Source organism: Microcaecilia unicolor, chromosome 2 (genome assembly GCF_901765095.1).
Source record: "Microcaecilia unicolor chromosome 2, aMicUni1.1, whole genome shotgun sequence".
NCBI classification, from domain to species: Eukaryota; Metazoa; Chordata; class Amphibia; order Gymnophiona; family Siphonopidae; genus Microcaecilia; species Microcaecilia unicolor.
Genome location: NC_044032.1, coordinates 551,670,419 through 551,683,560, shown reverse-complemented (window position 1 = coordinate 551,683,560; position 13,142 = coordinate 551,670,419). Strand labels below are relative to the sequence as shown.

At 38.6% G+C, this 13,142-nt stretch overlaps 1 protein-coding gene across 1 annotated transcript in view; it reads left to right on the top strand.

Annotated features, from left to right (window-relative positions):
- FRYL (FRY like transcription coactivator) overlaps nucleotides 1-13,142 on the top strand; it is a 655,466-nt gene that overhangs the window by 443,576 nt on the left and 198,748 nt on the right. Inside the window, 3 exon segments of the mRNA XM_030191364.1 lie at nucleotides 345-546; nucleotides 4,123-4,244; nucleotides 9,040-9,227. Of these exon segments, the coding sequence (XP_030047224.1) occupies nucleotides 345-546; nucleotides 4,123-4,244; nucleotides 9,040-9,227 (512 nt within the window).

Below are 13,142 nucleotides of genomic sequence, written 5' to 3'. Positions count from 1 at the left end.
GGCCTTTAGTGAATAGCATATTAAATGTATGGCCAATAACATGTGTGGCACATTTTAGCAAATTAGCTGCCTGAGTATCTGACTAGTATTTTTGCCTTAATGAAATGCATTGATCTCTCTGGTTTAATGTAATACATTTATTATATCAAGGACTCTCATACTTGAATTTTAAAGTAAGCAGATTGGTGTAATGCCTTCAGTTCTCTCTGCTAGGAAATATTGAATGTAAGTTTGCAAAGCAATGCTTCAAATTAAACAGATTTGTTTGGAAAATTGAATGAAGTTTTATCAGATGAGAAATATTTTGGATACTTAAATCCAATTCTACCTTTTTCTTTTGGCAGGTGTTAATGAATTTGTACCCGATTACCAGCCCTCCCCAATGACTGACTCAGGGCTTAGCTCAAGTTCTACCTCTTCTAGTATCAGCTTAGGGAACACCAGCGCTGCCATTTCTCATCTCCACACTAGCATCCTCAGTGAGATGGATCTTTCAGTGGAGCAGGATGAAAAAGTGAAAACGCTTATGGAATTCATTACTTCAAGGTAACATTATGGATACAATTTTCAAAACATGAGTACTTTGAAAATTGCATAAGGAAATAGTACTTGTAGAGACCTGCACTTGCATTACCTTTCTGATACTTTTTCTCATCCATACGGTTTTGAAAATGCAAAACTAGCATTTCTGTCCTCAGGCAACTGATTTACATTGGTAAATAACAAAATATCAGTTTAATTAGCTTTCTAAAATTATTCTCTTAAACTTCACAATTATTGTGGTAATACTTCTAAAATGTTAAACCTGAGTTGCTTGCATTTTTCTTCTATTTCAGCCTCATTTTTCACTTTCTCCCCTGCCCCAATCCCATTTGATCTTTTTGTATAGCAGGACATACAGTCCACCTATGCTGACTATGACTAGAAGTGAATATTTTTCACATGCTGAATATCTCATCATTTCTTACAGCTCTGTTGAAGTAGCTAAGCTGCATGTAACTCTCTTCTCTGAAGACAAAACAGGCTCTCCAAACCTTAGTGAATTAGCCATTTAATACTAGATTTCATCATAATGTGGAAACTCAAACGTGTGAAACAATTCTTCCCGAGGGGAATATTTCGCAACATGATACAATCAATGGTACTAAGCTACATGGACTACTGCAATGGAATATATGCGGGATGCAAAGAACAAATCTTAAAGAAACTGCAGACTGCTCAGAACACAGCAGCTAGGCTTATCTTCGGAAAAACGTGATTTGATAGTGCGAAACCCCTTCACAAAAAACTACACTGGCTATCAATCAAAGAACGAATTGCTTTCAAAATCTGCTCACTGCTTCATAAAATAATCCATGGTCTAGGTCCGGAATACATGATTGACTTGATCGACTCACCAACGAGAAACACATCCGAATCAGCAAGAACATACCTAAATCTTCACTTCCCAAGATGTAAAGGACTCAAATATAAATCAACATACTCGTCCAGTTTTTCCTACATTTGCACACAACTGTGGAACGCGTTATCAAAAGCCTTGAAAAACACTAAAGACCACCTAAACTTCCCTAAAAACTCACCTAATTAAAAAGGCATACCCCATTGATCCAACCTAAATGCCCAATCTCTGCAACACAACATAACTAAAGCACGGTATGGTCAGGAATCAAATCTTGCGTTGCACGATCCCCTAATGTGGTTGCGCCACATTAGCTTTATCTAACTATTTAACCACAAGTGCTTCTCCGGAACTATGTAAGCCACATTGAGCCTACAAATAGGTGGGGAAATGTGGGATTCAAATGTAACAAATAAATTAGGTCAGTCTGAGTTTTCCCTTACCCGCGCAGCTGTCATCCCCGTATACTCAAAACAAAGCAAGCAAACCTATGAGCTGCTGCATCTACGTTGTCGTTCTTTATTGTTGGTAGCATTTTTATTTAATCTCACATTTTCAAACATGCGAACTTGTGCAGCATATGGATGTATACAGAGGAAGCCTAAAAATGGGATAACTTTTCATAGGTAGAGTTGTAATTTGTTATAAATCTTAATCAGTGATCAGTTGGAGGGGCTGGTTACAGGGACACCCTAGCAGTGTTATATTTGTGCAGAGATTTTTTTTTCTCCTGGTAATGAGCCACTAAAACAGACATCATGTTATGTCAGGTGCTTAACATTCAGAGTTTGTCTATTTATTTATTTATTTATTTATGACATTCATATCCCACATTTAACATGTATTAGGTTGAAACCTGGGAGCATTTGAAAGCTTTTTTTTTTTTTTTACCTGTGCCTAGATGGTTTGTGGAAACTTGCTCCTTCTGTTTTGAAGAATGCAGTGGTATATTATAAAAATGCACTTAATATTGTTTATTACTATTATTTACTACTGGTTGATATACAGCAGAAGTTAACCAAGTCAACTTCATGCTTTGTAATATAATTTTTAATAGCATTTTTCTCAGTCATTACCCAAATACAAATAAAATTATAATATTAATTATACGACTGTGTCTGCCTCTTATGGTAGCTTTTGTTAATTAAAGCCGTATTGGAAAAATATTTGCAAGTGCGATTTTATTATGCAGGCAAACAATACACCGCCAAAATACAAAATAGTAAGCAGCACAGTATTAGTCGCCAAGTTTATACAGAGTTGATTATTTTCAGTGGAAAATAAATCTGTTGGCTGCTTGCTATGTGAATATTCCATCACTGTTTAATTATTGCTACAAAGTATTACATATTTAGGGCATATGCTTTAAACATAGATTGTTTACATTTGTTTATCTAGACCTTACATGCACATGGTATTGCTTATTAAACCTGAAAGCAAAACCAAAGTGTGGTTAAACAATTTGGTATAAACTGTGTTGTTTATGACTTTACTTGTTATGAAATGCCTTGAGTCCTCCTGATCTGTACATCTCTTGTGTTATTTTGGCGGGTGGAAACAGGGAGGGAGGGGAGTATGGGAGGGGAAGGGTTCTTGGGGTAAAAGTAAAAGTTTTTATTGTGCCATGTTGGATGGTTTACTGTTTTTTTTTTTTTCTTGTTCTGTATGAAGCTTATCAACCAACATGTTTTGCTTTTAATAAAGATGATTAAAACATAAAAAATGTTTTAGATGTTACTGAATTCTATTATTCTGTCTCACTGTATTCCCAGTTTTGGCACAGTATGAGCCATCACAACAGCAAAATATAAGAAAACCAATGGGCTGCATTAGGGCTTATAGCCCATTTAGTTATGTTTCCACAAATGAGAGATCTGTTAGAAAATATTTTTATTATTTTAACTTATAAACTACTTGTCCCTGAAACATGCTCAAACAACAAAATAATCCATTTGTGTATCTAAAAGGTAAAGTTCTACAAAACAGATGAAGATGTGATTACATGTGCCCCAATGAAAGGAGAGTTTAATTCTACTTCCATTTAATTTCAATATATTCCATCTTTATAACACCAGGCTTCCCAAGGCAGATTACAACAACATTTAAGATGAACCCATCAGAAAGCAGGATATCCTCACTGAAATTTGGCCATCTGTATTGTATACAGTGTATTTATTTAGTTTTTAGTGTAGAAAAATGATCACAAAATACAAAGTTTAAAATTGCTGTTTCTGCCAGCTATAATACATTTTAAGCTGTTTTAGTGATATTCAGTTGTTATTTCATGATATTTATATCTACATATGGGAAGTTTTCAAATAAATTAAAAAGCTGTCCAATAAGTAAAAAAAAACAAAAACAAAAACCTATTGTCCTCCACCTTTTAAGGAACTGCCTATCCAATTCAAACAGCCTTAAACTTGTTACAAATGGACCAACATTAAAAAACGACAATGTGAATGCAGCAGCTCATAGGTTTGCTTGCTTTGTTTTGAGTAACTGGGGATAACGGCTGCACGGGGAAGGGAAACTCAGATTGTCCTGATTGGCTTCCTTGCTTACAATGGCTCATTTCCACTCCTGTTTATTAAACCTCCTTGATAAATGCAGTGGGAAATGCAAAGAGTTACTTATCTCATTTATATCATTTGAGATGAGAATTTTGTTTTTATTTGAAACATTGTGAGAGGATTTTTAACACAAATATCATTTGTTATCTCTAGGAAACGAGGGCCTCTTTGGAGCCATGAAGATGTTTCTGCCAAGAATCCCAGCATTAAGAGTGCAGACCAGCTAACTGCTTTCTTAAAGCATGTTGTGTCAGTATTTAAGCTGTCAAGATCAGGTACATTCAAGTATTAAGCATGTATTGCATATATAGAGGCTCTGTAATAGCTGAATCTGAATAAGTACATTTAATGTTATGTTAATTTAAAACATTTTCAGCTATTCCAAATATGGCCAGTTATTCCAACAGTTTAAAGGACATTTTAGTTTGTAAAATAGACACAGATAGTGTTTGTAAAAGGAGAATGACTGCAGTTCACTTGCATCCATATAGCCCAATATTTAAACACTGTGGTTGATGTTTAAATAAGTCACATACATTCAGGGCCACCATCTAGGTTATCAGTTTTCTTTCTATCCAAAAACATCTTAAATTTTAATCTGCAGCAGTGAGGTGAAAAATAAAATCAGAAAAGTCCAAAGCTAACTCAACAATTATCTATATTCCTACTTGGAGCCCAAGAAATCAACAATATTGCCATTCAAAATAAAATTGTGATCTTAATTAAGAAACTATACCATTTACAAGTCAATGAGAAACCTCTTTAGATTGAAAATCTTCCTCAACAATCATTATAACCCCCTTCCCCACCACTATCACCACCTTCTTTGTCCCTGATCGTCACATCTAAATACAATTATATCTTCTGGGTACAGTTGGTTAATGACAATTGGGTTAGTATTCAGATGTGGTAGTCAGCTTATTTTTTTTAAATACCAGCTGCACATACTTCTTCAAAAAATTCTACAGCTAATCACAAAGACATCTTTTGCCTTCCTTTCAAATCTACCTCTTCAAAATATGAATAAACATCACCAAAATTCTACAACTGAACACAAAAGCTACCACTGCCTTTTCCTTTTCAAATCTATCTCTTCTAAAACTGTATGAATGGAAATGGGACTTGATATATCGCCTTTCTGAGGTTTTTGCAACTACATTCAAAGTGGTTTACATAGTATATTCAGGTACTTATTTGTACCAGGAGCAATGGAGGGTTAAGTGACTTGCCCAGAGTCACAAGGAGCTGCAGTGGGAATCGAACTCAGTTCCTCAGGATCAAAGTCCACTGCACTAACTACTAGGCTACTCCTCTACTCCTAACCATAACCACACGCACTATAGATGCCCTCTCCACATTGCACAACACTATCGTAAACTGCACCAAAATGCAAATTGTAAGCCACTTTGAACCAAAATTTGTTTTTGGATAATAGTGGGATACAAGAATGTATAAATAAAATAAATAATAAAAAGCAAAATACATATATTGAGCACCACCACATATATATTCAGCAGCTCTGAATTTTTGTGTAATGAGCTGACTACTGGTAGCTATATGTATAGTAGCATTACTCATCTGCTGTTTGTATTGCTAAGCAGTTCACTTCATGACTGCTGACACCCTGACCTAACCCTGCCCAGTTATATACAGTTGGTACCAATGTGGTCAGAGCAATTTTCGCTGGCACTACCCATATAATAGCTTCAGAAATCGGTGGCCAATATAGTCTTATACATTTACCAGCCACTAGCAAATGTGTAAGTCCTTTTGAATATCAGATACAAAATGGTCTTGTTCATGCAGCTATGATGATCGATATGTAATCATTTCTGGGGACTTATAGGAGGAAAGGGTGGTCTTATGCATCGAACATTTACAGTCACATGTTCTTTTCCCATTTAGCTACTGTTTGGGTTTCTGATAAACAGAACAAGGGGAAAGCAAAAATCAAACACACTATCTTGCTCCACAAAAAATTGTTGTATACCAAAGGGAATAGGAAACTCCTGTGACTCACCACTAAAAAAGAGGAAAAAGAACAGTAACAAGGCTATTAGGTCACCTATAACACAAAGCTATTTCAAACCCTTGTGCCTACTGCATATTATCAATCATTTGCCTCCAGTGGCCCAAACCTCTAATGTTGTTTAATCTTTATTTTAAACTTATATCCAAGTGCATATAACATGTGGGAAATATAAAGACTACTTATACTGCGTGAGCAGGCTTAGGGCTGGTTATGAAGCTGTGACACCCAGTGCTGATGATCATATTAAATGCAGCGTTTTGATTAAACAACCTGTTTCTGGTGATCTTGAACTGTTGCTAAACTGAAAACAAAGAAATCAATACAAAACATTGCTGTCACAGAAAAACACAACCACAACTATTTGGGTTTCTGCCAGGTACTTGTGTCCTGGATTGACCACAGTTGGAAACAGGATACTAGGCTAGATGGACCTTTGGACCTGACCCAGTATGGCTATTCTTATGTTTTTATAAGCAGCCATTGATTTCAGAGGTACTCTAAAGAACAGAGATGCTCATCTGCATATCCCTACAGAATATATTGTGGAACTTGCCACTCTAGCTCTCACAGAGAACTATTTTTGTTTCAATGGAACTTTTTACAAACAAGTAAAGTAGTGGTAGAGTGGGCCACTATAGCCTCCAATATAGTTAAATTGTATGTTGCCCATTTTGAGAGAATGTGGTAAAAGCAGTTAGCAGGGTTTAAAAAAGATTTGGATAATTTCCATAAGTCATTATTAAGGTGGACTTCGGAAAAGCTTATTTCTAGGATAAGCATCATAAAATCTGTTTCACTGTTTTGGGATCGTCCACGGTACTTGTGACCTGGATTGGCCACCATTGGAAACAGGTTACTGGGCTTGATGGACCTTCATTCAGGGGCGTAGCCAGACAGCAGATTTTGGGTGGGCCTAGTCAAGAAGTGAGTGGGCACCAAGTGTTCTCCTCCCCCCCCCCCCCCCCAATGCAATGAGGCCAGTATCAGCAGCTTAGGAAGCTTAGACTGCTGAAGTGGAAAGCAGTGTTTTCAGCACCATCAGGGGGAGGTCTTCAGCTGGCGAAGCTTGGGATCCCCACTAGCTAGCACTAAATATGTGCTGCTGTTGGGTGGGCCTGAGCCTAATTGGATGGGGCCCGGCCCACCCAGGCCCATCTGTGGCTACGCCACTGCCTTTGGTCTGTCCCAGTATTTCAAAGTTTATGTTCTTATGGGTGCTGAAAAGACCTTTGATAAAGTTATATGGGAACATCTCTTTTGGATCATACATTAGTTTGGAATTGAAGGCAGTTTTTGGCTTGGATTGAAATAATATATAAAAACCCAACAACCCAGTTACTAATCAAGGGCTTTCTATGTGACCACAGGGGCTGTTAACAATATAGAAGGTGAAAGAAAAGCTGAAACAATTAGCCTGGACTTGACAGGATTTTTGGAATGCTCTCAGTCCATAATTTCTTCTAAAGCAACATTGATAGTGACTTTTAAAATAAAACTAGATAGAAATTGGATCCTTTGATTGTATTTTCACTAGAAGCATAGTAAATTTTATGGTTTTTCCTGACCTATCTAGATCCACACAGACCAGACAGAAAGTTTTTTTAGCTAAACGTCTGTAAGTGTTGGCTGTAGCTGCAACATTTGTCTTGCAGTTTCCCTGTAAACTGGGAAATATCAAGAACTGTTACACTTCTAGAATTTTCTAGATGCTAGAGTTTCACCAGTTCCTTGGGCTGTGTTTAGATTGTGTCTCACTTAAGGTACATTGATCATTTAACATTGTTTTCCTTCAGTTTTACCTTATAGAGATGAATTTGATTCTCCTTTTATCTCCTCTTATTTCTACATCTTGATCTCTGTTCTCGGCTTACATTGCAGTATATATGTTTTTTCCCCTGAGGGAAAAATGGGCAGATGATTTGCAAGATCCAAGATGGGCAGCAAAACAGCAGATCAATAATATAATTTGTTCACCACACATAAAAGCATAAATACATAAATAGTTAAAAGCCAGACAATGGCCATGTTTCTTCTATATTTTTTTTCCTGTACAAATGTCATGTTTGTTTGTTTCTTTGGAAGTTTCATGAAAGTAAATTAAAAGAAAAATAACTCAAGCAGCCATTTGAGGACCTTTCTACACTTACCCCCAGTGTAGCTTTGCAAGAAATTCAACACAAGATTCTACACAGAGCTTATATTATTAAGCAAGTGGGGTTATGGGAGGATGAGAACTGCTGGTGCATTCATTCATGCTTTCCTTGAATGCCTAAGCCAGAATTCCTTATGAATGAAAACTTTGGAAGCTATAGAGCACACCATGCAACAGCAGTTTGAGTGAATATATAGAATTCTATTGCTGGAGTTTGGAGAGGCACTGCAAAAAGAAGGGCAACATAGACCATAAAAGAACATTTGTACTGCTGGCACCTTGTCAACTAGGAAAACCATATTACAGTCCTGGGTAGACTGTGAAGCACCTTCAGGTGAGACATGGTAGAGAGCGATTTGTGAAATAGCTGACAGGGTGATCCAATCTGAAAGAAAGATTATTTAACCGGAAAGTAAATTGTATTGTGCAAGGGGGCAGAAATTTAAAGACCAAAACCTTGGTGAAAATGCCAGAAGAATAAGGGAGAATAAAGAGAACATGAGGGAGGATGGGATGGAAGAGGGATGGTTGGGGGTGGTGCTGACAGAGGACAAAAAAGATCCAGGAAATAAATATAATTGGTTGGTACTAGCATCTCAACATTATTCCTTGTTATAACATTGTTTCTTTAATTTCATTTAAAAAAAAAAACCTTTTGAAAGCAATTTCAAACACCAGGTTGATCTTTGAGATATTACTGTAGAAGAAACTAGGTTAAAAGAAATATACCAGTTTATTTAAAAAAAACTATTGTAAAAGAAAAAGTATATAAAACTGAGTGAAATAAAATAATAGCATGATAGTTTTGCACAAATTCTCCATTTGAAATTGTATTTATCTGTTGAATGTAATATACGCATAGTATCTTTATTTGTTTTCTCAACAGGATTTCAGCTGGAGCAACATCTTAGTGAAATAGCTTTGCAAACTGCACTTTCTTGTTCATCACGCCATTATGCTGGGAGATCTTTCCAGATTTTTAGGGCGTTAAAACAGCCTCTCTCTGCAGAAACACTTTCTGATGTTCTCTCCAGACTTGTGGAAACTGTTGGAGATCCTGGTGAAGAAGCTCAGGTAAGAATATGTATTTAAGTAGGATAACCAGTCTTGCTTCTACAGTATTTGAAGCATCTTGGCTTGCTGCTTCACCCACTGCAAGTGTTACAGTTATAAATTCCTCTGGGTTTCTAGAGATACTCAATGTTCCGATGTTCAAAAGATTTTGCAGCTAACTATGAGGCCTATAAAGAAAGCTATTGTGAGCCAAAGGGCGGGGTTACCACTAGTTTACATGAAAGTTTATGGCTGAGAAGTGCAAAAAGGGATTGAGCATAGGTGTTAACTCATTCAGTAAACGTGATCACACACTGAATTAAAAAGAATGAAAATGCAGTCATTATCAACTCCACAGCAATACAGAGGAAAATAAAATAGGTCTTCACTTGCTCACAATGCTAGAAGCTTTTTTTAGGAGATCAGAGAAAGCATAGAAGGGTTGGTTGAGAGCAGTGGGTATCTCTCTGCACTCTCTCTCTCCCCCCCCCCCCCCCCCCCCCATTCCAACCCCACTACTCCCGATAGCTACATGATGCAAACTTCCATATTAGAAGTCACCGCTGTTTTACCCTCCACTGCCCCTTAGGAGGGGAAGCACTTCAGCCCTTGGAGGTAAACTCCTTGGCTGGAATAAGAGAGACAATTAGACTCAGATAAGGCGCAACCAAATAAAATCTTTATTGGTATTGAATTGTTCCCTCTGGAGCAGTGTTGTCACGCAGCCAAACAAGAAGCTAAGGCTGAGCAATAAGGCTGCTCAGATCTCAGATTGCCTTTCTTATTTTGCACTTATATACTGTTTCAAGTTTCACTCTTATTCTAACTTATTGAATATATAAGAGAATTTCCTGTTTCCTTCTATATACAAAGAAGACCATACTCCTCTGATATTATTTCTCATAATACATAAAAGGTAATTTCCTGTTTCTGTTTTCTTAACAACCTCTCCTGCTCCAATCACATGCACACTATGTGCTCATTGGAAAATTCCCTTACCCCATACACGTAATCCCAGAAGCATCAAAGAAGTTGCATGAAACACCTGGCTCCTTCTTTTTCTCTAAACACATATTTGTGGAGGAACATCTCCTTCTTTGGAGGGTCCTCAGTCTCACTTCACCATCAAGGAGACAGAGAATTAAAATATATAACTATACACACACACACACACGTGTGTGTGTATATATATATATATATATATATATATATACAGTGGGGGAAATAAGTATTTGATCCCTTGCTGATTTTGTAAGTTTGCCCACTGACAAAGACATGAGCAGCCCATAATTGAAGGGTAGGTTATTGGTAACAGTGAGAGATAGCACATCACAAATTAAATCCGGAAAATCACATTGTGGAAAGTATATGAATTTATTTGCATTCTGCAGAGGGAAATAAGTATTTGATCCCTCTGGCAAACAAGACCTAATACTTGGTGGCAAAACCCTTGTTGGCAAGCACAGCGGTCAGACGTCTTCTGTAGTTGATGATGAGGTTTGCACACATATCAGGAGGAATTTTGGTCCACTCCTCTTTGCAGATCATCTCTAAATCATTAAGAGTTCTGGGCTGTCGCTTGGCAACTCGCAGCTTCAGCTCCCTCCATAAGTTTTCAATGGGATTAAGGTCTGGTGACTGGCTAGGCCACTCCATGACCCTAATGTGCTTCTTCCTGAGCCACTCCTTTGTTGCCTTGGCTGTATGTTTTGGGTCATTGTCGTGCTGGAAGACCCAGCCACGACCCATTTTTAAGGCCCTGGCGGAGGGAAGGAGGTTGTCACTCAGAATTGTACGGTACATGGCCCCATCCATTCTCCCATTGATGCGGTGAAGTAGTCCTGTGCCCTTAGCAGAGAAACACCCCCAAAACATAACATTTCCGCCTCCATGCTTGACAGTGGGGACGGTGTTCTTTGGGTCATAGGCAGCATTTCTCTTCCTCCAAACACGGCGAGTTGAGTTCATGCCAAAGAGCTCAATTTTTGTCTCATCTGACCACAGCACCTTCTCCCAATCACTCTCGGCATCATCCAGGTGTTCACTGGCAAACTTCAGACGGGCCGTCACATGTGCCTTCCGGAGCAGGGGGACCTTGCGGGCACTGCAGGATTGCAATCCGTTATGTCGTAATGTGTTACCAATGGTTTTCGTGGTGACAGTGGTCCCAGCTGCCTTGAGATCATTGACAAGTTCCCCCCTTGTAGTTGTAGGCTGATTTCTAACCTTCCTCATGATCAAGGATACCCCACGAGGTGAGATTTTGCGTGGAGCCCCAGATCTTTGTCGATTGACAGTCATTTTGTACTTCTTCCATTTTCTTACTATGGCACCAACAGTTGTCTCCTTCTCGCCCAGCGTCTTACTGATGGTTTTGTAGCCCATTCCAGCCTTGTGCAGGTGTATGATCTTGTCCCTGACATCCTTAGACAGCTCCTTGCTCTTGGCCATTTTGTAGAGGTTAGAGTCTGACTGATTCACTGAGTCTGTGGACAGGTGTCTTTCATACAGGTGACCATTGCCGACAGCTGTCTGTCATGCAGGTAACGAGTTGATTTGGAGCATCTACCTGGTCTGTAGGGGCCAGATCTCTTACTGGTTGGTGGGGGATCAAATACTTATTTCCCTCTGCAGAATGCAAATAAATTCATATACTTTCCACAATGTGATTTTCCGGATTTAATTTGTGATGTGCTATCTCTCACTGTTACCAATAACCTACCCTTCAATTATGGGCTGCTCATGTCTTTGTCAGTGGGCAAACTTACAAAATCAGCAAGGGATCAAATACTTATTTCCCCCACTGTATATACACACACAGTGCACTCCATTTAAGTGCACATCGGATAAGCGCATGCTCTGTTTAACTGCATGCCGTACTTCGGTCCCGTTTTTGGCGCCATCAATTTCTATGGGGACAAACTTCGGTTTAGCACACCACTGATAAGTGCAAGATTCACTTATATGCATGGTTTAAGACCGCTCATCTGCAGGAAAGACTCCACATAAGTGCATGCATGGAATATGGAAGCTGATTGGCACGTGACAAAGGGGTGGTAAATTTGAAATCTCGTTGGTTTCCTTTAAATTTGGTGGAGTCCCGTTTCAGCCGAAATCCATTCAAAACCTTAGTACAGTCAATGGTAATAAGCCATCTGGACTACTGCAACACACTGTACGCTGGCTGCAAAGAACAGACTATCAAAAAACTCCAAACAGCCCAGAATACCGCAGCCAGACTCATATTTGGAAAAACTAAATACGAAAGTACAAAACCCCTAAGAGAGAAACTGCATTGGCTCCCACTCAAGGAACGCATTGCGTTCAAGATCTGCACGATTGTACACAAAATCATCCACGCAGACGCCCCAATCTACATGCTAAACCTTGTCGACCTGCCTCCCAGAAACGCCATTAGATCATCCCACAGATTTCGCAATCTACGCTTCCCCAGCTGTAAAGGACTAAAATACAAGCTGACACACGCTACCACCGTCTCCTACATAAGCACGCAGTTGTGGAATACATTACCTACAACCCTGAAATCCATTGACGAAATAACCAACTTTCGCAAAGCTCTGAAGACACACCTCTTCAACAAGGCCTACAAAGAGAACCCATAACTTCACAAAATTACTTCACCAACCCACCCAGTTATTAAAAGGACACTTTTTATATTATCCTGTTTATCACCTTTCACTCTCTTTTCCCTTACTTTTCTCTGAACATTACTAATTGTAAGGGTACAGATACTATTTGTAACTGACACCCTGGAATGAACATGTCTTACATAACTCTGTAAGCCACATTGAGCCTGCAAATAGGTGGGATAATGTGGGATACAAATGCAATAAATAATAATAACTGCCACAGGCAGAATAAGCAAAAGAATGTTGTTAAGAGTGTACACTGGAGTCGTCGCACAGCTGTAAAACT